We start from the raw sequence: 26,491 nt of genomic DNA, 5'->3' as shown, positions 1-26,491 counted from the left end.
CGTCACCCCTAGGCAGCTATTTCAAGGAAGGAACCCTGTTGCTGTAGTCCGCGGCACAAACTTTCCCCAGCGGTGGTAGGGGGAGTGAAGGAAGTGAGAGAGCTAGGGTTCGCCATCCATGTCGCCCCTCGTTAAGATGCGGGCCGAAGCTTTCTTCAAAATATCCTGTTTTGGAATACCGTTACTCCCTCCGTTCGGACTTAAAAGTCATGTGCGTGTCCTTAAGTAACCAACTTAATTGACGATACACACTTTATATGACCAAATGATATACTCCCTCCGTCCCAAAATAATTGACTTGCTTATTTCGGGACGGCGAAAGTATCGCCAAAAAATTCATAGGGTGACCAAACTAGAAGATATTTTCTTTGCAATATAATACTCCCTCCGTTTCATAATTTTTGTCTCAAATTTGTCCAAAAATGGATGTATCTATTTCTAAAAAGTGTCTAGATACATGTAATATTTCGACAAGAATTATGAAATAGAGGGAGTAGATATTACTTGGTCAAATTGATGACCTAGGAACACACGCGGACCTTTCGAACTGAGGCAGCATTTGACAAAATACAAATGGTCAAAAAGGTGTTTTACGAATATCCATCAGATCCATAATAAATGTCTAAGATTTAGTTACCAAGTTATACAGAATCTGACACGGACGTGAGCGAGTAATTTAGGGTGCAACGAAACCTTGCCGATCCGAGTTTTTTTTTCTCCGAGTTAATCAATCAATTGCCGAGGCTGCCCCCGAACTGCACAAACAGACAAAGACGAGAAGCAGGGGAAGGGAGCAGGGGAGCACGCGCGCATCCGAGATGTGGAGGCGTCGGCTGGGCGCTCTTCTTCTCCGATCTCCTTCCTCCTCCACCCCTTCCTCCTCTTCCTCCTACCAGCAGCACCACCACCACCTCATCCCCACCCCCAATGAGGTAATTCCATATTCCCCTTTATCTTTGCTCCCGCGCATTTCGTCGGGCGCACAGTCAGCACCCCCTGGCATAACCGAATCCGCGCCCCTTGGTGATCCCTGCAATTCTTTTATCTGTGGGGGATCGAAATGGCGCGTTCATTTTATCTGATGCCGTCTGCCATGTGTGCTACCTTGCTCCAGTGCGATTCACAATCCTGTGTTCTCTTGATGCTTACCGACTTGAATATTGTGCTTGCAGAAACCACTTGCTCTGAGCCTGCTCAGGCTATTCGCGTCCCAAGCTGTATGTTTGTTCCCAAACCTGCATTTGTATTTGTCACCATTGCATCTCTGCAGACTGCTTGTGATTAACTAGCATTGTACCCTCTCTTCATGCTCTAGGGAAGTGATGGTGGCAGGCCGTTCATTGCTTTCATCTTAGGTACTTTAACCTATTTTTACATACAAATCTTGTGTAGAGTTAATTGAGGGTCCCTTTTCCCAATGATAATCGGTGTTATCTGAAGTCGGATTGTGTTGTAGTGCTCCAACTTCACACATGACTAATCAAGATCCTGCATATAGGGGGACCTGGGAGTGGGAAAGGAACACAATGTACTAGGATTGCTTCAGATTTTGGATTTGCTCATGTGAGTGCTGGCGATCTTCTGCGGAATGAAATTTCTTCTGGTACTGATAAAGGGTAATTTATTTTTCAAATCCTATCCTCTGGTAGCCCTATGATGGTGTTCGATGAATTGATCCGTCAGTTTGCATGGCACTTGTCAGGGAGTTAATCCTAGAGATAATAAAGGAAGGGAGGATTGTTCCATCAGAGATAACTGTTGAACTGATCAGAAAAGCAATCGAATCAACCACTGCTAAAAGGGTTCTTATTGATGGTTTCCCAAGGTGTGAGGAAAACAGAATTGCCTTTGAAAAGATAGTAAGTTTTCTGCTTGACTATTGCATTACTGGTCTATGTTTTTCTATTAACTAGCGTACTGCTTGAGATAAATCTACACATAATTTTTGTATATCACATATAAACATTCAAAACACATAATTGATTTCTCAAAATAACGAAAGCCCGGCTTCACATAAGTCAAACAGTGAGTTCTTTGAAGATGATGGGAGTAATTATTATGGAGATATAGAATGTGACATATAGAGCACCATGGAAACGATCAATTAAACAACTTGGCCTTGAGTTAATTAATACCAAAATTGCACATGGCATATACAGATTTCATGCATATTGTCAACATAGCATTGATCAACACACACCTATATTGCTCCACCACGGTGTTGGTGTTGATTGGAGGTCTCATCCGCACAGTACTAAGAAAGAAAATATGAATTAAAGCATTAAGCGCAAAATCTGGGGGTTATAGTGATAGATAGATCAATCAGAAGAAATACCAATGCCTACCCCTTCCGGCCATGTTGTGTAAGACGGATTGGATCTCATGCATGCTGTGCGCGGAACTAGTTATCCTTAGATTCAATTATGATATTTGCAGTGGGGGCTAGTGCAGGCGACGTGAGGCACTTCCATAAGTCATGTTTCTTTTACAAAGAGCCCGCATGATCAAGGATTAGATTTAGTGTACTCCATCAATAAAGATCTAGGTTTACATGATTATACACCTTCCAATCTCATTAAATCCTAGCCATAAATTACAGATCCAAATGTAAAAATAATTTAGGTGATGTGGGTCAACATGGTGCTTTGCCTCGAAGGAACCCTGTATTGTGCTTCTATTATATAGTAGATTGAGATGGTACAGAGTGTGATGATAGGTCCATGCTGCTCATCAGTTTAGGTTCATTTTTTTGAAAGGCCACCAATAGGTAGGCTTTTCATTTTTTGTAGAGCTTTCGATGGGAACTGTATGTGTATATCCAACAATTAAGAATACTGCACCCTCTGACTCCTACCCTTTTCTTGATTTTGCATGAACAATTAGAATTGTATTAAGAGCAACTATCTTTACGATTATAAAGATGTCAATTGGTGGCGGCAGTCCGTCCACCCTCTAACTCCTACCTGTTGTTTGATTTTGCATGAATAATTAGAATTGAATTAAGAGCAATTATATATGACCTAATTTGATCCATAAATGATGGAATACATTTGTAAATATGTAGTGTATAATTTCTGAAAATCCGTAGCAAGGCACGGGCCTTGTGCTTGTAATAACAGATGAAGGGATAACTCTCCTGCTCGAGAGTGATGCATGTTTTTAGGTTTTATGCAGTAATCCAGTTAATGTTTGTGTTGCTTCTTGGGGTAAGGTTGCATAACATCAACTTGTATTAGTATTATTTATATGGAAGACAATGTGTGCTGTGGTTGCGTAAACACACTGGCATGACAATTGAGATATTTTAATTGTTGTCCAGTCACTAATTGCTAACCATATAAATGCAGATTGCATGTCGTGTTACCAGACGACATGCAATCCCGCGTAAACACACTAGCATGACAGTAGTCTTCCAGGTCGTGTAACAGACCCTCTTTCTGGGAGGGATAACCTCTGACACATGGAAGCTGAACTGGAAGTCTTGGGCCCCTCCTCGTGTCAAGTTCTTTTTGTGGTTGGCTCGCCAAGACCGCTGCTGGATGCCTGACCGAAGGGCATGCCACGGGCTGCCGCATGCCCCTAAATGTTTGCTGTGCGACCAGTCCTTGGAGACCATGAACCACCTCATGGTCGACTGCCCATTCTCCCGCTCCCTCTGGCATGAGGTTCTCTTGTGGATTCGATCCACCTGCGCCCCCCCCCCCCCTCCCGACCGTCAGCGTCCCATTTGCAGCTTGGTGGCAGGGGGCAATCCAATCCTCCCCTTCATCTGCTCGGAAAGGCACTACATCGCTGGTCAAGCTCACGGCTTGGTCGATCTGGAAACACCGCAACGCTGCAGTCTTCGACAACGCTCCCCTCAACATCAAGGTGGAGGCTCGGCAGTGGTCTAGGGCGGGAGCTGTGGGTCTGGGAACGCTGTTGCCTTCGGATCCTAGTTAGGCGCGTCATGTTGTAATTGGGTGTGGTCCTTCGCGACCTTGTACATAACTTTTTCTTATCTATCGAGTACTCTTATCTATCCATGCATTGAGACGCAAAGCTTTTGCGTTTTCTCAAAAAAAATAAAAATGCAGATTGCATGATTCCTGTCCTGATATTTTGATGAATCACTTTTCTATTAATTTCAGACAGGAACTGAACCAGACCTTGTGATATTCTTCGACTGTCCTGAGGATGAGATGGTTAAACGTCTCCTAGGCCGTAACCAGGTTGGTGATTATACTAGCTTCTGGGGTAAAGAGCACAAGATACATATATGCACTATATCAAAATTGTAATCCATATGTGATTAATCGAAATTTAGTCGATATGTGATTTTTTTAAGATTTCAATTTCACTCCCATTACTTCAGCTTTGACAGTCATCTGCTAACTCCCTCTCTCTTTAAGGACATGAAACATAGCATTCCGAAAGGACAGTATAAAACCTTTCTAGTTGCCACAAATAGTTTTTGTCTTTATATATCATTTAAATCGAAGAGAAGAAACACCAACTTCATTAGTTTAGTAAGCCAAATTCCATAAATTGTATAGAGCAAAAATGGCAGGTTGACGAATGTAAATTTTCCAATACATGCATTACTCTAGTGGGGTTTACCCTAAAGTGTATTGGTTTCTATTACTGTACTTATGTCATTTTTTGCTTCTCATCAATGCGTTTTAGGGACGAGTTGATGATAACATTGAGACAATCAAGAAGCGTCTAAAAGTGTTTGAGAGTTTGAATATTCCTGTTGTTGAGTACTACTCTTCAAGGGGGAAAGCTCACAAGGTAATCTGTTTGTTTTGCACAGAGCCTCCCACTCCCACATAGGTTCACTTCTTTTACCTTTTTCTTTATGGCATGAGGTTTTTGCCCTATTTCCATACCAGGTAGTAGAAACAGAGTCTTTTTTACTTTCAATTTCCATTACCTTGCCCTTTCCTTTTGCTGTAGAAATTGACCTGAAGCTTCACTATGCCCCTTCATTCTCTTGACTTTTTGTAAATCTCAGTATGTATTGCAGAACATAGTGTTAATAGAGTATAGATGGATGGATTGTTAAAAAAAATCATAGGATTCCCTCCTGTTTTGAATTCCTATAATTGTAAGAACCTACTGATTGATTTGATTCTAGATGTGTGATTGTACTATGCTTGTTTGGTTCCTTTGGGGGACATTGCTATTCTCTTTAAAGGGATATAAACCATGGATATATCATTGGAAAATGTTCTGTATATCACATCGATGGTCTTTAGAATGTCTAATGTTCAACTGCATGCAGATAAATGCAACTGGAACTGAAGATGAAATCTTTGAAGCAGTTCGCAAGCTGTTTTCGTCCTTAAGGTAAATCCTGATGTTTGACATGTGGAATTTCTCTAATAGATGAACAGAGAATATAGTGCTGTGTTTCTTCACCAATAATAGGGCCACGTATTTGGAGGTCTAGTTTTATGAGTTGATTGAGTTTGTAATGTGCATACAGCTGTCCTAAAGGGGCCAGAGTCTTGCATCATCTGATCGCGTGCAGATTGTCTCTTGTACCAAATTGGTTCAGAATATAATTTTCAGTAGTCACATGTTTAGCATATCTAAATCCTACGAATTGAATGCTACCTGATTTGCAGTGTCCACACTTTCCATAAATTGAGATATGATGTTGAGTTGTTTTCTAGTAATTTATAAGCTCAGCTTTCTAGCTAGGGTGGCCTTTTGCTAAGCAAAAGGGTACTTCTTGTAGGTAGCAAGAGCTTGACTTTCTGATTAATATCCCTTCCGTTTTTATTCTCTACAATAAAGAAAGACGAAGTTGCAAGCAAAATGAACAAAATAGCATTTGTCTTTGATGGATAAGGAAAGAGAGGTCCGAGAGTACGCTAGTTTGGCTCGTTGTCGGCTCATTGAACTCTTGCTTGTAGCTAGTTTGTTGACTCTTTTAGTTGAAAAAAAACACTCGCTAGGCCCCAATTCTTAATAAAGATATGTTTTGTTATTATTATGCAATGAAGAGTTGTAATCATTTGACCAATATTTAATTGCTGCAGATGTTAATCTACAGCCACACAAAATTTTGAATCGCTATAAATGTGAACTTTATCTTACCTTGGGCCAAAACAATGAACAACTGAAATTTTATCCTATCTGCAGGCTATGAAGAGGCTGTTGTTAGCTTCCATGCATACAAGAGAACTGCGCCTCGCGGAAGTTCTACATTTTCTTTCAACATATTTAGCATAATAATTGTACATATGCGATATATGCAATCCCCCTTTGAAACAGAAGACTTTGGGAATTGTTCAACCTGTTATGATAAATTATAACCTTGGGCTCTTGTCGCAGACGGGCGGCACTATGTTCTTCTGGCAAAACCCTTATGATAAATCCGGCCTTACCAACGCCATACAACATATGTCTGCTGTCACCAGAATATAACTGTATGATAATGAAGATGTATGCTGCCGTGCTTGGCTGGTGACGTTTGCTGGGTATGTTTATGTGAATTCAGAGATGGGAACTGCAGGCGTCTGATAAAGTATTGATCCGGAGTATTAGCTTTAATGAAGCCGTGCCGCGGCCGGCGTGTTTTTGTCAGTTCTTGGACCGGCGGCCCTTTAATGTAATCTGAAGCTTCAACGCTCCCCCACGGAACTGCAACTCTGCAAGGCCGGCCGGCACGCGCACGCAAGTCTAATCTCAAAATTCTGCCTCAAAAATCATCTCGTTGTTGCAGGAGCTAGAAAGGGCCAAAAAATGATGGGATGTGCCTCATCCATCAGCGGTCTCGATCTATCAAGGAAACCTGTGTGTCCTGTCCTTCCTTGCTTCTATCCTTGCCTAGCAAACCAAACGATGGACAGCCTCAGCTATCACAAATTCACAAATTGAACAATTGCTCCGTTGTGGAACGGAATTCGTCACCAGGAACGTCAGCTATCACAGATTCACAACCCAGAATTAAGTGTTAAGGTGACGTCGATCTGGGCACTTGGGCGGCAAAACTTGTAGCCTGCACGACACGTGTTGTTGGATATCACAAGCCAAAATTCTCATGAACGCAGAAGATGTATGGTGCTATGTGCAAAAAGAAAAAAAAGAACGGATTATGTTTTATCTCGACTAAAGGGGAGCTCCTAATGTTAGCCTGCACGATGAAATAGCTAGCTGACAGCATCGATAAAGAATATGTCAAGTCTCAAGTCCTGTCAAATGGAGCCAGTAGAACGGAGCAAATTAAGGTTTATCTCGAGTCAAGGAGTCCCTAATGCTAGCCTGCACGACAAATTAGCTAGCTGACAGTGTATCAATAAAGGTAGAATCCCTTATGATTAGCTGGCCTGTGTCTTTTACTCCAAACAACGGACGAAGGAGATTCAGTAGGAAGGACAGTGATGCGCTGCATGCGATCGAGCAAATCCAAAATTCCAAGCTGAAGAATCTGAGCCTTGTGTCCTTGTGGTAACCAACCAAGGAATATTGGAACATCCTTCGAGATGTTGACTCTGAAGATATTTGGTGTAATGTTCAGTTTATCAAGAAATATTACCATTTAAGTATGTTTGATATTGCTCATCTTTCGTAGCCCTGTTACAAAAGGTTCACTGTACTCTGGCTTGGCTGCGGAGCCAACGAGAACAATGTGTTCTCGTAACAACGATATAGCTGATCGAAAGAAGAAACGGTAACAATCTTGATAAACTGAATGGAAATTTACATGTATACAGGAAACATGAACATTGTATATTACTATGTAATTTCCTTCAAACCTTTTACTCCCTCCGTCTCGTATTAAATGACTCAAATTTGTTTAAATATGAACTTATCTCTATGACAGTACAATGCGTGTAGATACATGTAATAAAAAATCACTTAATATGAGACGGAGGGAGTACATTTTAGTTTTTTTTAATGAATTTATTGTTCATCTGGGAGTGCATCCTACAGGCTGTGTTCGGTTTTTCAGTTTGATTCAAGTTTTGTTCCGAACCGGAGTTTGATTCAGTTTGGTTTATGCAGTTTTTGGTAAACTTTTTTTTATTATACTTTGATAAATATGGTTTGTCTTTTGGGTATAACCATTCAGTTATGGGTAATAACCAAATAAACTAAATTTCTGAGCGACGCCTAATTTTTGGGTCACACAGCATAGTCCAACTTTTAGTTCAACCTACTAAACTACCAATAGATGAAATACTTTTGTTCAGAGTACTACCTCATTAAATTCCAAATCTCGATTAATTGTGCAACTTGATTAAATTAATTTAGAGTAATATTTTTAGATGTGCCATCAATCATCACTTATTGATGATGCTCCAAATGTCGCCTTCTCCTTCTTCCCAATGTCTCCTTCTCCGCTCCCAAACCAAACAAACAAAAACCCACCAAGAAACCAGCAAGATCCCATCTATAAATACCACCACCTCTGACCGTCTTCCTCCTCGCCTTCGTCTCCGCCACTCCAACCACCAACTGCCGTGCCCACTCCGCGCGGTGCGCCCCCATCCCCATGGAGGAAGGAAGGAAGGAGATGGCCATGCGGGAGCTGCCGGCGGGGTCGGAGTCGCCGCCGCCGGTGCCGCCGCCTCGCCGCGGGCTGCGGTACAACTCGCCGCTGGTCCAGGTGTCCCTGATGGGCCTGGTGTGCTTCTGCTGCCCCGGCATGTTCAACGCACTCTCCGGCCTGGGCGGCGGCGGGCAGTTCGACCACACCACCGCCGACAACGCCAACACGGCGCTCTACGCCTGCTTCTCCGTCTTCGGCATCCTCGGCGGCGGCGCCCACAACCTGCTCGGCCCGCGCACCACGCTCCTCCTCGGCTCCCTCACCTACCCGCTCTACGCCGCCTCCTTCCTCTACTACAACCACCGCCGCAATTCCCAGGTCTTCCCCGTCACCGCCGGCGCTTTCCTCGGCGCCGGCGCCGGCCTACTCTGGGCGGCGCAGGGCGCGATCATGACCTCCTACCCGCCGCCCAACCGCCGGGGCAGCTACATCTCCCTCTTCTGGTGCCTCTTCAACCTCGGCGGCGTCCTCGGCGGCCTCCTCCCCTTCTCCTTCAACTACAACCGGCGCGCCGACGCCGCCAACGTCAACGACGCCACCTACATCGCCTTCATGGCCTTCATGCTCGTGGGCGCCGGGCTCACCTTCCTCGTGCTGCCCCCGTCCAAAATCGTCCGCGACGACGGCACCCGGGCCACCAGTGTGACATACTCCTCCGTCTCCACCGAGGGCTGGGAGATCCTCAAGCTCTTCACCAACTGGAGGATGCTGCTCGTGCTCCCCGCCGCCTGGGCCAGCAATTTCTTCTACACCTACCAGTTCAACAACGTCAACGGCCTCCTCTTCACCCTCAGGACCAAGGGGCTCAACAATGTCTTCTACTGGGGCGCGCAGATGGTCGGCTCCGCCGGAATTGGATACTTCCTCGACTTCGGCTTCTCCAGCCGGAGGAAGAGGGGGCTCATCGGGGTCGCCGCCGTGGCCGTGCTGGGCACGGCGATTTGGGCGGGCGGCCTGGCCAACCAGCTCAGGTACCTGGATGGCACGTTTCCGAATAAGATCGATTTCAAGGAGGGCAGCCGATATGCAGGGCCTTTCCTGCTCTACTTCAGCTACGGATTGCTCGACGCCATGTTCCAGAGCCTCATCTACTGGATCATCGGCGCGCTCGCCAACGACTCACAGATCCTCAGCAGGTACTACTCCTGAATTAGAATTACTCACAGACTTTTGTTGCTGTTGTGGTATTAAATACTCACTGATTTTGGTTTGGCACCAATTCAGTTATTACTCTCTTTTTCCCATATCAACATATATCATTCTAAAGCTGATTAGAAGCAATAATTAAGCCACTGTTTTTGATGAAAGAACATATTTAAGCTTTTCTGATGGGTTCTCACTCTGCTCAAGTTCCATGTTCTGTGGTAGCAGCAGATTGTGCCCTGGAAAGTCTAACAACTGATAAAATACAAGATAAATTTGGGAGGGTCCACGGACGTAACATGTCATCTGAATCGTCAACGTCGAAAGGGGGTGATCTTTTCATAGTATGGAGTACGTATAGGGAGTTGAAAATCTTTGGCTCATCACCCACACGGCAGATACTATTTAAGATATGAAAAAAGATGATTGCGATGGCCTGTTCAATATATGCTCCATGGATACCCATGCTCCATATGCCTAGAGTTTGGATGCTGCCCCCTTTCAGACGTTAATTGCAAGAAGGAAACACCACTTCAGGCTCACTCTTTCCCCTATTAGAACTTAGGTGTCAGAGTAATGTTTGCTGCCTGAAACCTGATGTTTATCCGGAATTCTTTTCCAAGTTAATGCATGAGAAAAGCTGATGCTGTTGATAGAAATATGCTTACAACAATAAATTCGATACTGGATAGGTTGTGTTGGATAAAGATTCTTATCCAGCTACCTTTTCCTTTAAAATAACCACACAATATTGCTCTCTAAATGCTAGTCTTAAAAAACGAATGGTTGAAGCCTTGGTCTGTACTGTAACATTTTCTCAACAGTCTTATACTCCATCATTCTTAATTTGTTGTATCCTGCATTTGTTAATTCTTTGAAATACAAGGCATGGTGCCTGCCCTGCTTGGCATATGCACATGCAGAAAAGATGACCAAAGATGGGTGGGGAAGGGAGAAAACCCAAGACACTTTGTATTGTATTTTTCCACGTAACGGAGACGGTCAGTCTCTTGCCTCTGCATCATCACACGATACACACAGCCATAATTTGCTTAAAAAGATGCCGGAGGCGGACCAACACACTAAAACACATAATTTAATTTCCTGCAAAATGGAAGGGGGGTTCCATCTCCTTGGCATGCATTTGGCGTGAAACAAAACCCTTCTCTGAATAGATTTCCCAATTTTCTGCAGATATGTTGGTTTCTACAAAGGAGTGCAGAGCGCAGGAGCAGCTGTGGCATGGCAAGTCGATACCCACAAGAGATCCCTGCTGTCGCAGCTGATCGTGAACTGGGGGCTCACCACCATCAGCTACCCATTGCTCGCGCTTTTGGTGTTCTTGGCTGTGAAGGACGACGACAACTCGGTCTCCAACGTGGAGGATGGCAAAGAGAAAGATACCAAAATGGCTGCGCCAACAAGCTTCCATTGAGGGTAAATAGAGGTCATTACAGTCATTCCGTGTGTTCGTCTTCAGCGCGGTATCTAGAAACTTATCAGGCAGGTACATTGGTCATTGGTTTAGGTCGGTGGTGAATGAACAAGTACTCAAAGTGCAATCTTGTGTTGTGCTTAATTACCCATGTGATTTTTCCTCTGTTCTCATGTGATTTTTCCTCTGTTCTCCTTTTGTCTTCAGTTCAGTTGAGGGCCCTCCCAGTGGCACTTCCAACTTTGTTGCCTGATTTATTTTTCATTCTGTTTTGCCATAATTTTCACTTTCCTTTTGTATCTAGTTGAATTGTAAGGCGGCTGCCTTTTCCACGAAAAATGAAAAGAAAACTCAATAACAAAAAACGAGAGTTGAAACATGGTGAACAAGTGTTAAAAACAGGCTGAATTTCTAATAACCAACTTCACTGAACAATAAAGTCTTTCAGATAAGCACACATTCATTACAGATGGACAGACATATCACAACTGATTGATACAAACATACGACAGGTAAAACCGGATCAAAATGAACACACTTGTTGGCACAGTGATACGACAACAAGGAGAACATACAAGTGCAGAAACTAAGCACACAGAGCACGTACACAAGATCTTCTGGGGTTTGCTACTAGTCACGTTTGAGGATCCCCGCGTGTGTGAGGAGAGCCCAGATATGAGTAAGGAATTCACCTCCTTGCGCAAGGCGTTCCATGTGCGCCGCAACATTGTCCGATGGCGCAATGTAGACGATGGTCTCGGCCCAGAATTCTGCCATCAGCTTCCAGCGACCGAGAACATCTTTCTTCTCCAGATCCCTCCCTAGCTTCAAGCCCTTGATGAAGATGCTATCTTCATTGTTGTTGTTGTTGGTGGTGGTGTTGTCGTCGCCGTTGCCGTTGCTGCCACCGCTGCTGCTGCTGCTCTCAGAGTCGGTGATGACCTTGAGCAATTCATCCCTGCTCGGCTTGCCTTGAGGCAGCACACGACGCCCTTCCAATAGCATGTCGTTGAAGACATAAAATATATCTGCAGAGTTCCCAGGAAGCAGTTCTGGAACAAAGGATATCAAGTAGGCACAATATCGGGATAAGGTGACGGCAACTTGCTTGTAGTTCTCTATCTGCATTTTCAGGTCTGGCAGTGGACCACTCTCGATATCTGCCTCCTGATCATGGGAAGATGCCATGCTGCAGTACTCTGTTGCGATGTGCCAAAGGAGCATGACCACTGTCTGGCTATTCCTTAGAGTCTGGGAGAATTCTCCATGGACATCATCATTGAGATGCAATGCTGCTTCTCCATTAGTTAGAGGACCACCGCTGCTCTGCTTCCGCAAGCAGGAAACTATCTCGTTCCAGACCAAAGCAGGAACCTCTTGGAATTTCTTCTTTGAAAATACCCAAGATTGAAGAGATGGCATTGTCATGTAGAAATCTGGAAGAACAACTGTGGTAAATTTCAAAGCTTTCATATAAAACGGTTGGGCACGGAAGCAACATTCAATCAGAGATGACTGGCCCATCTTATTTTGCCAATATCCAGACCAGTTGATCTTGGCAGATGTCAAATATAGTATAAGTTGGAAGATGGAAAGGATGCGACTGTACTTATCTCCTTTGGTATATTTCCAAACTAGTGAAACGGTGGCCCAGTCTGATGTCAAATATAGTATAAGTTGAAGTGCTTCAAATAGAAGGAGGGCTGCCATAATCAGGACTGTGATGATAACATCAACCCTTCTTGTGCCAACCTCGATTATAGGGTCAAGTATCTTTATAGTGGGGAAATATCGGAGCATTACTAGTCCATAGGAACATGTGAGGATTAATTTGAGAAGAGCCATAATCAGGAAGGAAAACTCGCTCTCAGAGAGAGTTGCATACTTTGTGAAGAAGAAGTCGTAGAGGAAACCCAGTTCTACCTCGATAATTTGAAATCCTTTGGAGTAATGGTTGGCTTGATCTTCTTCGGCAAGCAAACCCATAAGTACAAACTTGCGGGTCTCTGGAAATCCGGCTTCAGCACAATCCATCCCGAAGAAGCGCCTTCGCAGCAAATAAGACAGAGCAAACGAGAGGCATACATTTTTAAGTTTTGAGGAGGCACCTTGAGTTGTTTTGAGCAAGCTGTCATCGAATGTCATGTCCCATATTTCCTTGATGGTTATGGCCCCATCCTCAAGTTTGACATTTTCTCCTGTAAGGAGCAGATCATGTCTGGGTCTAGGCCAGAAGAGGTATCTGTAGCCCTTCATCGTGATGGGATCGAAATCGAATGGCTCATTGTGGCCCTGATCAGCACCTCTTTCCTCCATCTGGACCCGCATGTAGTCGGCCACTAATTTGCTGGGGTTAGAATTGGTGACCATCCATTCTGACCACATTTGTCACGAACACCACAATTACTAGGAAAATAAGAAAACACATAAGAGGGAGGACATGAAGCTGTGCAAAAGTCCTCTCTCGACGCACGCGGAAGTCAGTCATTGAACCAGGTGTAAGCAGAACCAGTATAAAGCCTACATAGATGGAATACTGAAGGAGCTCAAAGCTGTACCGCTTCCACTGCTTGCTGTCTTCAAGGCTATAGGCCGTCATGGTGTTGGTGCATCCGACAGCCCAAAAGAGGCTAATGGCCCATAAAGGATAGAGGACGTTCTTCACGGGAGAGGACACCATCTGTGATGCGGGTGCGGGGTGACCCGATCTTTCGATGAGATTGACAACTCTCGATTTGGATAGGAGATGACGTTGACGATCCGACTACAGCCTAGGAGACAGCGCCTTAGCAATCGATACACCAACTCCAGAGAGTTACTGATCACGCGGGGGCACGATCAACCTGACCACGAAGGTCTTTGTTCCTGCAAGCAATCGAAGAACAAGTAAGAACAAGATAAATAGCGGATACAATCTAAAATTGCGAATATACTATATCAAACCAATGTCTCAACGAGATGATAAGTTAGAGTCTTGACGACGGTAAAACAGGTGGTCTAACCGACACATGCGATTACACGAAAGTAGCAAAGATGGCTAAACTTTATCTAATCAAAACCACAGGCTCCTTAGGGGGGCTCATGGGGTATATAAAGGAGGAGGGAGAGATATTTTCGTCCACCTTGAGTAAGGAGGCCAAAATCCAACTCTATCTCTAACTTTCCTAACAAACTACAACTCTTTAGGAAACAGAAAAACAGATCCGTCCGCTTGTTTTGTCCGCCACGGTCAGCACGAGTCAATTCTCTTGATGGGGCCAGATCCGTTGGAAAGGTCTTGTAATTACCTTTCCAATAAGTGCTTGTTTGCTTGATTTGGACTCCGTATGCGGCCTGGGTGATTAAAACAAATTCGGGTCTCCTAACATTTCGGACCCGAATCGGATTCAACTTTAATTCATGATATCTTTCTCTAGCAAGTTCCAAATCATGTGCCGTTTGATTTGTTAGAAAGTAGACTTGATAGGCTTCACTTTGAATCTTCCTTTGCAGGCTATCACACTTCATCTTCACTTTGAACTTGTAAAGTTTAATAAGATACCTACATAATAAGATTACACAAGATAGTAGCTCCGCCTCTTTGCAAGTAACATATTGAAAACATTTTGTAATTGAATTCACCTGATTATAATTGTTATTAGATACACCAACAATTAAGATTCTAATGGTCGTATCCATGATTAGCATGTAAGAGATCAAAGGGAAGGAGGCCGTGAAAGCCAGCCACAGGATACCTTGCAAGGACCAGTGGCCCGACCGCCGGCGCCAGGGGCCGAGCATGAGTTGAAGGAACAGCAATCCGACTACCGAAACCACCAAGGATTCGATCTGGACGACTGTCCGCCGCGGAGTGTCTAGGTAGGGGGACAAGGCCTCCAGTGCCTTCGTCATGTTCATGGCATCTTGCTGGTGCGGCACTCCAGGATCCATGGACGGAAGAACGTAAGTGTGTTTGATTATGAACGCGAGTGTAAGCCTGGACTAAACTGGGGGTGTAGCTGTTAAGGAGAGTATACCTTAGATCTGGAGTCAAGTCAACTAGTACCGCTTGCTCCTCGACTTGGCTGCCCGCTGGATTTGGCAGCACTTCTTCAAAATTTCGCACTAGAGCTAACTCTATGGTGCAATTGGTGTTGATTTCCACTAATCAGAATTAATTATGGGGTTCATGGTACATTTTTCACACCCTTCGAAGTCCATGTTAGTAGTGGGCATGGCATGGGCATTGGCTGCAGTTCTTTTTACCAATTATTAGAAGCTTTTTTAAGATCAACAGGCATCTTGCCCAGCTCTGTTCCACCCGAAACAAAACTTACTCTGTCAGCGTGAGTTGCTCAAACATTTACTACAGACCTGATCCAAATGGTTTATCAGACCGAAGAAAGACGATACTAGAACATACTCCGTCCGATCCTAAATTGTTGTCGTTGCTTTAGTACAAATTTAAACTAACACGACGGCAATAATTTAGGATCGGAGAAACAGCTAATGGAAATGAAACTTCTCGACAAGCTTACAAACCCTGAAACAGCACAAAAGAGAACTACATGCAAACTCCGTTTAGTCATCAGCTCCGAAGCCTGCAAGGTTGCCGGGCCTGTCAAAACAGATGTTCGATTTTTCTTAACCGACATAGTTGGGGAAACCTCCTTCGCCTTGGAGTCGATCAGTACAAGGCAGCGATCCAAAATCTGGATGTTCATCTTCAAGCATAGCGGTTGCCGACGCTTTAACAAGCACAAGTGCGTCTCCCATAGGACCCGCAACTTTAACCAAAGAATGGATATCTTTTGTTTTCTACTCACATCTAGAGCTGCAAATTTTTGATCCTCACGTACCCTTTGACCCTTCTTAGTTCAAACAAATGAACTAAAAATTTAAAGTGACACAACTTTTTGAAAAACTAGCTCATTTGTTTGAACTAAGAAGGGTCAAAGGGTATGCAGCTCTACTCACACTGATAAGTTAATGGAACTCGGGCAATGAATCACGAGGAAATGTGAGCTTAATTGAAAAATTTCTACTGTGTAACCAACTAAAATTTAAATTTGAGTTTTACATACTGGATTTTTCATGTTTTATTTGAGCCATTCATATTCAAATATGCATGTCTTAATTTTACTGGTATCTTCAGAAATTGATTTAGTGTTTAATTAAATTTTATTTGATTTTGTAGCTCTCCGTGAAAAGAAAAGGCCTTTCTTCTTTTTCAGTTGATCTGTTTGGGTTCAGCCCAACTACCTTCTCTCTTTCTTCCTTTCCGCCTGGGGGCCTCCTCCTACCAGCCCATATGGCTTCCCATCACTAGGCTGAAGCCCATCTCTCCCTCTCGGCCACCCTCTTCCTGGCCCATCTACGTACTCCCAGCCCAGCACCCGATCGATCATCTTCTTCCTCCAGCGCCAGAAACTCCAACCCGTTTCCGGGAACCGCCGCCGCCGCTGCAAAACCCGATTCCGAACGCGTCATCTTGAGTCCCTTGACAACCTCTATTACACGCATCTCCTAATTCGACTGGAAACCTACTCCAAATCCCGTACCGTTGCCGTTCTCCCCGCTATCCGCCATTGCCAAAACCTCGCCAAGCTGCCGCATATGGGCACCTCCGGACAATTCCTCCCATCCAATGAATCTCGTAACCATCACATGCCTCGTGAACAAGATGGTGCGAGCAACCGATGCCGTGCCCCGAAGCTATGCCACAGCAGCCGTATCGCCGCCGGCCGATTCCAGCGAACCGGCCGGGACGCCGCTGGCCGTACCCTCGCGCAAGGATGCACCATGACGACGTCAAGAATGCTGCGCCCACTCTTGCGGCCCGAGCGGACGACCACGCTCGACGAATTTGGCCGTCCATCGTGATTCGTGATTTCTTCGCCTCGGGTGAGTCTCCGTTCAATTGCTCTCGCCTGTAGACTCCCCTCGAACGAACCAGCATACCTCCATTCCCTTTCCTTTGATTGATGTCGTTGGCCGCGCATAAGCCAATCGGAGCTGCCACCGGCATAAACCTTCCGACCTGGCTCTGCCGCTCTAGCCATCGAATGACTTTGATTTGAACATAGAAAAGTTTCCGTTTGTTCTTAATAACCCTATGGTGGAATCAGATTTTAAAATCCGATAGCCAGAACTTAAACTACATTTTAACTTATGCAAATTCAGGTCACATTCAAATAGTTAAAAAAAAAGAGAAAAGTATTTTTTTCGTCCCTCAACTTGTCGGAAAGTTCGCTTTTCGTCCTTCAAAAAAAAATTCGTATTTTTTCGTCCCTCAATTTTCAAAACCGGACACTTTTAGTCACTCGGTCCATCCGATGTGGTTTTCCTAGCCACCTGTCTAGTTTTCGCATAGTTTTTTTTCACTTATTTTTTTTCCAATCAAGATATGGATGATGCAGATGGAGGAGAAGTACAACCAGTGCCTGGACGAGATCCAGAGCACGACGATGGCCAATTTCAACAGCCTCGGCGGTCACGGGATTAAGTGCAAACCGGGCATGTGGGACAAACCGCTTCGGATAGCCTTAAGGACTAAAAGTGTCCGGTTTTGAAAGTTGAGAGATAAAAACAGTACTAATTGTTTTTGAGGGACGAGAAATGAACTTTCCGACAAATTGAGGACGAAAAAAATACTTTTCTCTAAAAAAAAATTATACATGCGTATGCTATGTCTGTGAAGTTTGCAGATTTTTCTCACATGCATTGCTATGTATGTAGATCTTTAAAGTAGCATATATTGCTTGTTTATTTATAGTTGTTTTGGTCATATTAGATTTTTGTCATATTGCTTGTTTATTCATAGTCCTGATAGTTGTTGAGGATTGAAAGGGACAGTATATAAATCTACCCAATATTAATTTCCTCAGTATCAACTCTCCCCAATATCGACTGCAGTGTCAGACCACTGCCCCTTGCTCCTGTCAAAAATGCAACTCAAGAGGTTCAAGGGGTTTAGATTTGAGAGTTTCTGGTTGAAAAATAATGAAATTCAGGGAATTGTCTCCACGGCTTGGAAAAAGAACGTAAGATCTGCAGATGCTATTAAAATTCTGCGCACCAAGCTATGTAGATCGGCAGGTGCCTTTAAGAGCTGGAACAAAGAGCAGATGTCAAAGATGAAATGGAAAGCGAAAATCGCCAATGAGGTTATTTTCCAATCGGATTTAGCACAAGAGGACAGGGAGCTCTCGAGCCAAGAACGAGCATTCAGAAGAAAATTAAAAGCTAGTATTCTGCTAGGGCTCTCTGCAATTGACAGAACCAAATGGCGACAACGATCAAGATTAACTTGGATAAAAAAAATTCACCTTAGAGCTAATGGGCGCCGAAAGAAAAATCATATTCCCCTGTTGCAAGGTCCTAACGGGGTGTTCACTGATCATGAAAGCAAGGCGTCGACCCTATTTGAGCATTTCAAGAACCAGGTGGGAACAAGCTCCTCAAGGGAAAGAAGACTAAATTGGAATTTTCTGAGAATGCCATGCCTGGAGCTCCAGCACCTTGATGAGGGATTCACCATGGAGCAACTGCACTTTGCAGTTGAAGATATGAATACCGAAAAAGCTCCCGGGCCTGATGGATTTATTGGTGGATTTTTTAAGAGCTGCTGGAACATAATAAAGAGCGATTTGCTTAATGCTATCAGCCAGTTTCATCAATTGAGAGGGCACCACTGGAAATTTCTGATTACTGCCAACATTGTCCTGTTGCCAAAGAAGGAAAATGCTCAGATGGCAAAGGATCTGAGGCCGGTTAGTTTAATGCATAGTGTCTCCAAAAAACTTTGCAAGTTATTAGCTATCAGACCTGCGCCTTGAGCTGCCAAAATTGATCTCAATGAGCCAAAGTGCGTTCATAAAAGGCAGAACTATCCAGTACAATTTTTTGTATGTGCAAAACATGGTCAAGCAGGCACACGGGCACCGTTCCTCCCTGGTGTTCCTGAAATTGGACATTGCTAAGGCTTTCGATTCAGTGCGATGTGATTATCTTTTAGAAATTCTTCAGAACTATGGGTTCAAAAAATCACATTTAGAAGTTTCAGAAAAAAAATCAAGTATAAGTATAGATATAGACTACACACATGTAAATTTTCATCAAGAAATATATTGATTTATGATTTCTGCAAAAACATAAATCTGAGGATGTAAAAATTGTAACCTGTAAATCTATTTGACACCTGTGTATTTGTTTTTAGCTAAAAATCACAAATATTTCATAATTAAAAATTTATATACATGCAACATACGTTCACCTGTGCATGTATATTCTTTTCATGATTTTTTGAAACACAAAAATGTGATTCTGGAAAAATGTCCAAAAAGGGCTACCTGGCACTTGAGAGCCAACAGGGATTTTTTTTATTTAGCTGTGCGCTATTAAACAACCTATTGAAGTACGCTTATTAAACAGTTTGCTCATATTTTTTATCAATACCATATAATCAGCTAAACTAACATTAGCACAGTTTTTAATTACTCCCTCCGTTACATATTAATTGGCATGGATTTAGTACAAAACGGAAGGAGTGTTTGGTAGTGCTAAGAGTTTAATGCTTTTATCATTGCTTTCCTTCATCAAAAAACATTAGCACAATTTTTAATTACTTATTAGTACTAAGAGTTAAACGCCTTCATGTTAGCGAAGCTAATAATATCATCTAAAGTTATTGATGTGCACCTTTTATAGATGGAGTGGAACCATTTCGAGAATACATGGTTCGCCTTAGCATTTGCATGGCACCTATATATTTATCACAAGGTGATTATAGGTCATACAATAAATTTTTCTCAGATTTTGGAGGTTGCACATTCTTGAAAGGTTATGTAAAATGTATATTATTTTTACTGGATCTTTATTTGCATCCGTAGCAAGGACTGCATCATGCTCTGAGCCGGGAGGGAGCGTGACGTGCGGAAAGAACAAAATATGCATGATATCAAGGTATATTCAACTAATTAGAAATACATGACGGAGCAATCAGAAAAAGATAGACCCCCAAGAAAAAAGATGGAAGAGCATCAAAAAAAATTTCATAAGCAATGTTTCAGTCATGTTGATGTGAAGTGAAACTTCAAACCAAAAATCAGTCATTATGGTTCGATACACATCATGGTGCTCAATAAAAACAAGTGAGAGAACATCAACATAACCACAGATAGAAAAATATTGGACATCAACATACATATATCTAAATTAGTAAGGATATGTTTAAACCTGCTCTTTTAATTGTACTTGGACAAAAAGCATTCTCTTTGGTGGTCGACAAAACTGTCCTTCTATTTGGACATAGGTAAACACTTTTTTTCTCTTCTCGGATATACAAATCTCTATGGATCTCATAAGTGACCTAATCTCCCGTGAATACTAAGGATCAAGTAAGTCCAACATCAATTCTTTCAAACATGTTAACTGATTGGGCAAATACGTTCACATTGACCCAGCATTGATAGGTATGTGTACGATCACCTAGAAGAAAACAATTCTAAGTGTATTGGTCGCATATGAACCAATTTTTTAAGTAAAATAAATCGGCATTTCAAACCTATATATGAGTGCTAGGAACGGCGTGAATAAATGCTTGAACAATGTTGGAAACAAATCTGACACAAATCATGTGTCCCCAGGAGTTGGAAGGGAGATCAAGATCAGTAGAACTCCAAATGAAAGGGAAATACCCCCAAAACAAAATCATGAATACACCCTTCCAAGGATCGGCTTAACTTACAAGACTACTCCACCAGACAAACATAAATAAAACTTTACTACATGTATTAAAAAATTGGTTGCCAATTGCGTACTCATAATTTTAGGAATAAAAGCAATCATGGGTAATAAAATGGGAAAACAAACATTCTTAAAGCCCATTAAAAAAATGCATACAGATTCAAGTGTATTGTTTCAAATAGTGTAGTGCTCTCATCTACATGTGAAAATTAAAGTAACTAAAAAATTACAACAAAGACATTTCCCGATCATTCTAGGAAATAATCGCACGCCATAAAAATGTGTGAATCATCCAGTAGGAAATAAAATTAATGCACTTCCTCCAAATAGAATTTTAAATAGCTAGCTCGTACTAACAATGCCCTTGAATTTACATGTCATTTTGTTGCTATACATGTATGCCACCAATTTTACCAAACATGATTGGTTTAAGGTTTGACATGCTTGGTTTGAGTACTTAGTATCAGGTTGGTATTGCCTTGGTTTAGTACAATTGCGATTTAGGTGTATTCTAGACAAGAATTCAATAAAACTCTCAGATAAAAAGGCAATGTAGCATATAAATTAAGTGTTCCATCTTTTTTGCATACAAAGTTAAATGGGAGAATACATAATGATTTGTAATATATAACAAAATATCAATAACTATAAAGCTTTAAATTTATACCTACGAAACCACAATGTGTTTACCCGTCATTTTCGGACTATTTATCTAACACTGTTAGTCGATGCCCTCGCATTTGCGAGGGCCATGATACTAATTTCCCTAAAAAAAAAAGTATATAAATCTTCACCATTCATTTCTGGAAAGAATAATAGACATTTCTCATTAAAAAGAATTAACAGTAAAATCTAAATTGCATCGTGAGGGGCATCCCATTTGACGTCTACAGTCGCTGGCAAGCCGCTCGTCACCCTGGCTCGTAACCCTTGCCACCGGCCCAAGTCATCGCGGCCGCTGGCAAGCCAAATCGGCCCGAGCCCTCGTTGACTTTGCGGGCAAGCCCAGCGCCGACGGCCGGAGCACTCGTCGACCTTGCCGGAAAGCTCCGCACCGGGCATGCCTCTTCTAATCCAGCGAGAGAATTCCCAATTTCTACCAATTTACCAGCAAAGCAGCAAGACATGTCTCTTCTTTTCACTTGTTGTGGATCGATACAAGCTAGGTCTGTTCTGATTATTTCGTGCATCTTTGCATTTCTAAGCTGCAGCACTCCGTTTGAGTTGCATGATAACTCGGATGTGGTCTCCTCCGGGTGCTAAAAGTGATCTCCTGTGGAAAAAAAAAACAGAATGGTGGCAATCAAGGATGGCAAATATTTGGTGGGATCAGTTACAACAATTTGAAATGCCTCCGGGCCCTTCCAGTGGCACTTCCAACTTTGTTGCCTGATTTATTTTTCATTCTGTTTTGCCATAATTTTCACTTTCCTTTTGTATCTAGTTGAATTGTAAGGCGGCTGCCTTTTCCACAAAAAATGAAAAGAAAACTCAATAACAAAAAACGAGAGTTGAAACATGGTGAACAAGTGTTAAAAACAGGCTGAATTTCTAATAACCAACTTCACTGAACAATGAAGTCTTTCAGATAAGCACACATTCATTACAGATGGACTGACATATCACACCTGATTGATACAAACATACGACAGGTAAAACCAGGATCAAAATGAACACACTTGTCGGCATAGTGATAGGACAACAAAGAGAACATATAAGTGCAGAAGAAGCCAAGCACACAAAGCACGTATTACAGGGGCTTGCTGCTAGTCACGTTTGAGGATGCCTGCGTGTGTGAGGATAGCCCAGACATGAGTAAGGAATTCACCTCCTTGCGCAAGGCGTCCCATGTGTGCCGCAGCATTGTCCGATGGCGCGATGTAGACGATGGTCTCAACCCAGAATTCTGCCATCAGCTCCCAGCGATAGAGAGCATCTTTCTCCTCCAGAGCCCTCCCTAGCTTCAAGCCTTTGACGAAGATGCTATCTTCACTGATGTTGTTGTTGTTGGTGGTGGTGTTGGTGTTGGTGTTGTTGTTGGTGGTGGTGGTGGTGGTGTTGTTGTTGTTGTGGTCGTCGTCGTCGCCGCCGCCGCCGTCGCCGCCGCCGCTCTCAGAATCGGTGATGACCTTGAGCAATTCATTCCTACTCGGCTTGCCTTGACGCAGCGCACAACGCCCTTCCAATAGCACGTCGTTGAAGACATACAATATATCTGTAGAGTTCCCAGGAAGGAGTTCTGGAACAAAGGATATCAAGTAGGCACAATATCTGGATAAGGTGATGGCAACTTGCTTGTAGTTCTCTATCTTCATTTTCACATCTGGCTGTGGACCACTCTCAATATCTGCCTCTTGATCATGGGAAGCTGCCATGCTGCAGTACTCAGTTGCAATGTGCCAAAGAAGCATGACCACTGTCTGGCTATGATTCCCTAGATTGACAGTCCAGGAGAATTCTCCATGGAGATGCAATGCTGTTTCTCCATTAGTTAGAGGACCACCGTTGCTGTACTTCCGCAAGCAGGAAACTATCTCTTTCCTGACCAAAGAAGGAACCTCTTGGAACGTCTTCTTTGAAAATACCAAAGAATGAAAAGATGGCATCGTCATGTAGAAAACTGGAAGCGTAAATATGCCAAACATGGGGTTCATATAGAACGGTTTGGCACGGAAACAGCATTCAATAAGAGATGACTGGCCCATCTTATTTTGCCAATATCCAAACGAGTTTATCTTGGCAAACATTTTCTTGGAGCTAAGGATAAGAAAATTCAAGATGGAAACAATGAGATTGGACTGAAGTCCTTTGGTATATCTCCAAGCTAGTGAAACGGTGGCCCAGTCTGATGTCAAATATAGTATAACTTGAAGTGCTTCAAATAGAAGGATGGCTGCCATAATCAGGACTGTGATGGTAACATCGACCCTTCTTGTGCCAACCTCGATTATTGGGTCAAATATTTTGATGGTGGGGGAGTATCGAAGCAGTAATAGTCCACAGCAACATGTGATGATTAATTTGAGAAGAAGATAAAACAGGAAATGAAACTCTGTCTGAAAGAGAGTTGCATACTTGGTGAAGAACAAGTCGTAGAGGAAACCCAGTTCTACCTCGATGACATGAAATCCTCTGGAGTAATTGTTGGCTTGATCTTCTTCCGCAAATAAACCCTCAAGTGCAAACTTGCGGGTCTCTGGAAGTCCGGCTTCGGCACAATCCATCCCAAAGAAGCGGCGCCGCAGCAAGTTAGACAGAGCAATTGAGAGGCATACATTTTTCAGTTGTGAAGGGCCAACTTGAGTTGTGTTGAGCAAGCTGTCATCAAATGTCATGTCCCATATTTCCTTGATGGTTATGGGTCCATCCACAAGTTTGATAGCTTCTATGGTAAGGATCAGATGACATCTGGGTGTGGGCCAAATAAGATATCTGTAGCCCTTCATCGTGACAGGATCGAAATCGAATGGCTCATCCTGGCCTTGGCCCTGATGATCAGCATCTCTTTGGTCCACCTGGACCCGCATGTGGTCAGCCACTAATTTGCTGGGATTAGAATTGGTGATCATCCAAACAGAAATTATTCTGAACAAATTTGTAGTAAACACCGCGGACACCAGGAAAATCAGAGGGAAGAAAACAGGCTGTGGCAAAAGCACCTCTGGACGCCGCGGCTTGTGAATCGTCAAGCGATTTGAACCAGGTACAAGCAGAGACGCTATATAGCTTAGATAGATGAAATACTGAAGGAGCTCAAAGCTATACCGCTTCCACTGCTTGCTGTCTTCGAGGCTATAGACGGTCATGGCGTTGGAGCATCCGGCAGCCCAAAAGAGGAGAATGGCCCAGAAAGGATAGAGGACGTTCTTCACTGGGGAAGAAACCATCTGGACGAGGGTGTAGGTGATCAAAGGGAAGGTGACCGTGTAAACAAGCCACAGGGTACCTTGCAGGAACCAGTGGTTGGACCTCCGGCGCCAGGGGCCCAGAATGAGCTGCAGGAACAGCAATGCCACTGCCGAAACCACCAAGGCTTCGATCTGGATGACTGTCCGGCGCGGAGTTTTGAGGTAGGGGGACAGGGCCTCCAGCGCCCTTGTCATGTTCATCGTGTCTCGCAGGTGCGGCTCTCCAGGATCCATGGACGTAAGTGTAAGTGTGTTTGATTCAGATCGACTGCAATGTAAGCCTGAACTGAACTGGGGTGTGGCCGTGTGGGGGTGTTAAGGAGAGGGAAGCTTGATTACATAGCGCTAGGGACGTTAACCCCAAAGAGAGATCACCGTATAGATGCATGCAGCATATTTCCTTTTCCTCTTTCTACTACTGTCTGCCTGTGCACCTTGTGTCCTTTGCTGCTGAGCTCTTTTACTGTGGAGGCAAAGAACATTGATTTGTGCATGATGCTTTCTTCCTTCTCATTTGTTACTTATTTCTGCTAATTAACCCCAATGTAAGTAAGGTCTCGCATATATCTGCATGCAGCTTTTTCTTTTCTTCTTTCTGCTGTTCCGTCCTGTCTGTACTCTGCTGTTTTTATTCTTTTCATTTCGATCGGTGGAAGCAAAGAACATTGATTTGTATGCACCCTGCTTGCTTTTTTCTTCTTTTCCTTTTGATCATTTATTTTTTGAAATCATTAGTTATTCATTAAGGTTAATTTGATTCAATGACCAGAGTTCTGCGAGGATATATAGCCCAGAGAAGACGAACAAAAATGCGTTCATCTAGGGATTTCACCGCTTGGATCGAGAGAAATGAGCTCAGTACTCTTACCAACGCCATTGAATTAATCTCACCAAATCGTCTTGAATCTGATACCAAATGTAATACCCGTGGCCATCGGCGATCCCACGACAATCGGAGACAGGCTTCAATGAGACACCGGCTTTGCTTGGAATTTTTCTTTCCCAAGGACAGCCTGTGCCTATGAGCACTTGTGAAAGCAAACAAGGTTGTCTGCCCTCTCTGAATGACTGCGTTGTTTGGCGCAATGATTACAAAGATCTACACAAATGTCTGGTGTGCAAGACATCCCGATTGAAGCGGGGACGAAACCAAGACACGCCAAGAATCAAGTGCCAAGTGCCGCTCCTGCAAAGGTCGTATGAAGATCTTCCGGCCCTTCCCATAAGCATTTATTTGCAAACGAGAAAAAGGGAAAATTGATGTGTTGGCACGTTGAGGGGCGAAAATAGATATCATGAGAACGTCCTGAGACACCCCGTTACATGCCCGTGGAGGACATTCGGCACCGAATTTGAAGTCGGAAACGGTCCAAGAGCAATCTCCGGGAAGAAATATTGGTGCACCTATGTGCTTACAGTTAGAAGGTGTTAGAAATGATTGAACATGACAAGGCATGCGCATCAATGACACCTATGTTTGTGAGATACTTATAGCAACAAAAGGATCCACGTAGACCTGGATATGAGGGAGGATGCACTGGGGTCAGAAACTCCATATTTGAGCGCAATTTGAGCACTCATGTATTCAGGAAACTATGACTTGACATTGTTTTCACAACCTACTGGCAAGTTATAGTGCAGAACCCCCAACGCCTAAAGGCATTGGAAAGGCATAAAGGAAATTCTTCATTATATCTAGGGAAGCAAGGATATTGCGTTATTCGATGGGAGAAA

The 26,491-nt window shown here is 43.3% G+C and overlaps 4 protein-coding genes across 4 annotated transcripts; 2 read left to right on the top strand and 2 right to left on the bottom strand.

Moving 5' to 3' along the window:
- Nucleotides 1-739: 739 nt before the first annotated feature.
- On the top strand, nucleotides 740-6,465 carry LOC100829558 (UMP-CMP kinase 2). Its single transcript, XM_003580711.4, has 9 exons — nucleotides 740-932; nucleotides 1,173-1,217; nucleotides 1,316-1,355; nucleotides 1,499-1,616; nucleotides 1,703-1,859; nucleotides 4,131-4,211; nucleotides 4,666-4,773; nucleotides 5,267-5,331; nucleotides 6,133-6,465. The coding sequence occupies exons 1-9, from the start codon at nucleotides 819-821 to the stop codon at nucleotides 6,137-6,139; spliced, it is 735 nt and encodes a 244-aa protein (XP_003580759.1). The 5' UTR covers nucleotides 740-818; the 3' UTR covers nucleotides 6,140-6,465.
- Nucleotides 6,466-8,370: 1,905 nt separating this feature from the next.
- On the top strand, nucleotides 8,371-11,310 carry LOC100827438 (UNC93-like protein 1). Its single transcript, XM_003580704.4, has 2 exons — nucleotides 8,371-9,681; nucleotides 10,883-11,310. Exons 1-2 carry the CDS (start codon nucleotides 8,489-8,491, stop codon nucleotides 11,121-11,123), a joined length of 1,434 nt encoding a protein of 477 aa, XP_003580752.1. The 5' UTR covers nucleotides 8,371-8,488; the 3' UTR covers nucleotides 11,124-11,310.
- Nucleotides 11,311-11,519: 209 nt separating this feature from the next.
- On the bottom strand, nucleotides 11,520-13,493 carry LOC104585497. The gene has a single exon (XM_024455722.1). The coding sequence runs from the start codon at nucleotides 13,491-13,493 to the stop codon at nucleotides 11,754-11,756; it is 1,740 nt and encodes a 579-aa protein (XP_024311490.1). The 3' UTR covers nucleotides 11,520-11,753.
- An 8,884-nt stretch (nucleotides 13,494-22,377) lies between these two features.
- On the bottom strand, nucleotides 22,378-25,054 carry LOC104585268. The gene is made up of 2 exons (XM_010241362.3): nucleotides 23,925-25,054; nucleotides 22,378-23,390 (listed from the first exon to the last, which is right to left on the bottom strand). Exons 1-2 carry the CDS (start codon nucleotides 24,989-24,991, stop codon nucleotides 22,616-22,618), a joined length of 1,842 nt encoding a protein of 613 aa, XP_010239664.2. The 5' UTR covers nucleotides 24,992-25,054; the 3' UTR covers nucleotides 22,378-22,615.
- Between the last annotated feature and the right edge of the window lie 1,437 nt (nucleotides 25,055-26,491).

Source organism: Brachypodium distachyon, chromosome 5 (genome assembly GCF_000005505.3).
Source record: "Brachypodium distachyon strain Bd21 chromosome 5, Brachypodium_distachyon_v3.0, whole genome shotgun sequence".
NCBI lineage: Eukaryota > Viridiplantae > Streptophyta > Magnoliopsida > Poales > Poaceae > Brachypodium > Brachypodium distachyon.
Note: the sequence above shows the minus strand (reverse complement) of the source record. Positions and strands in the feature narration are given on the sequence as shown.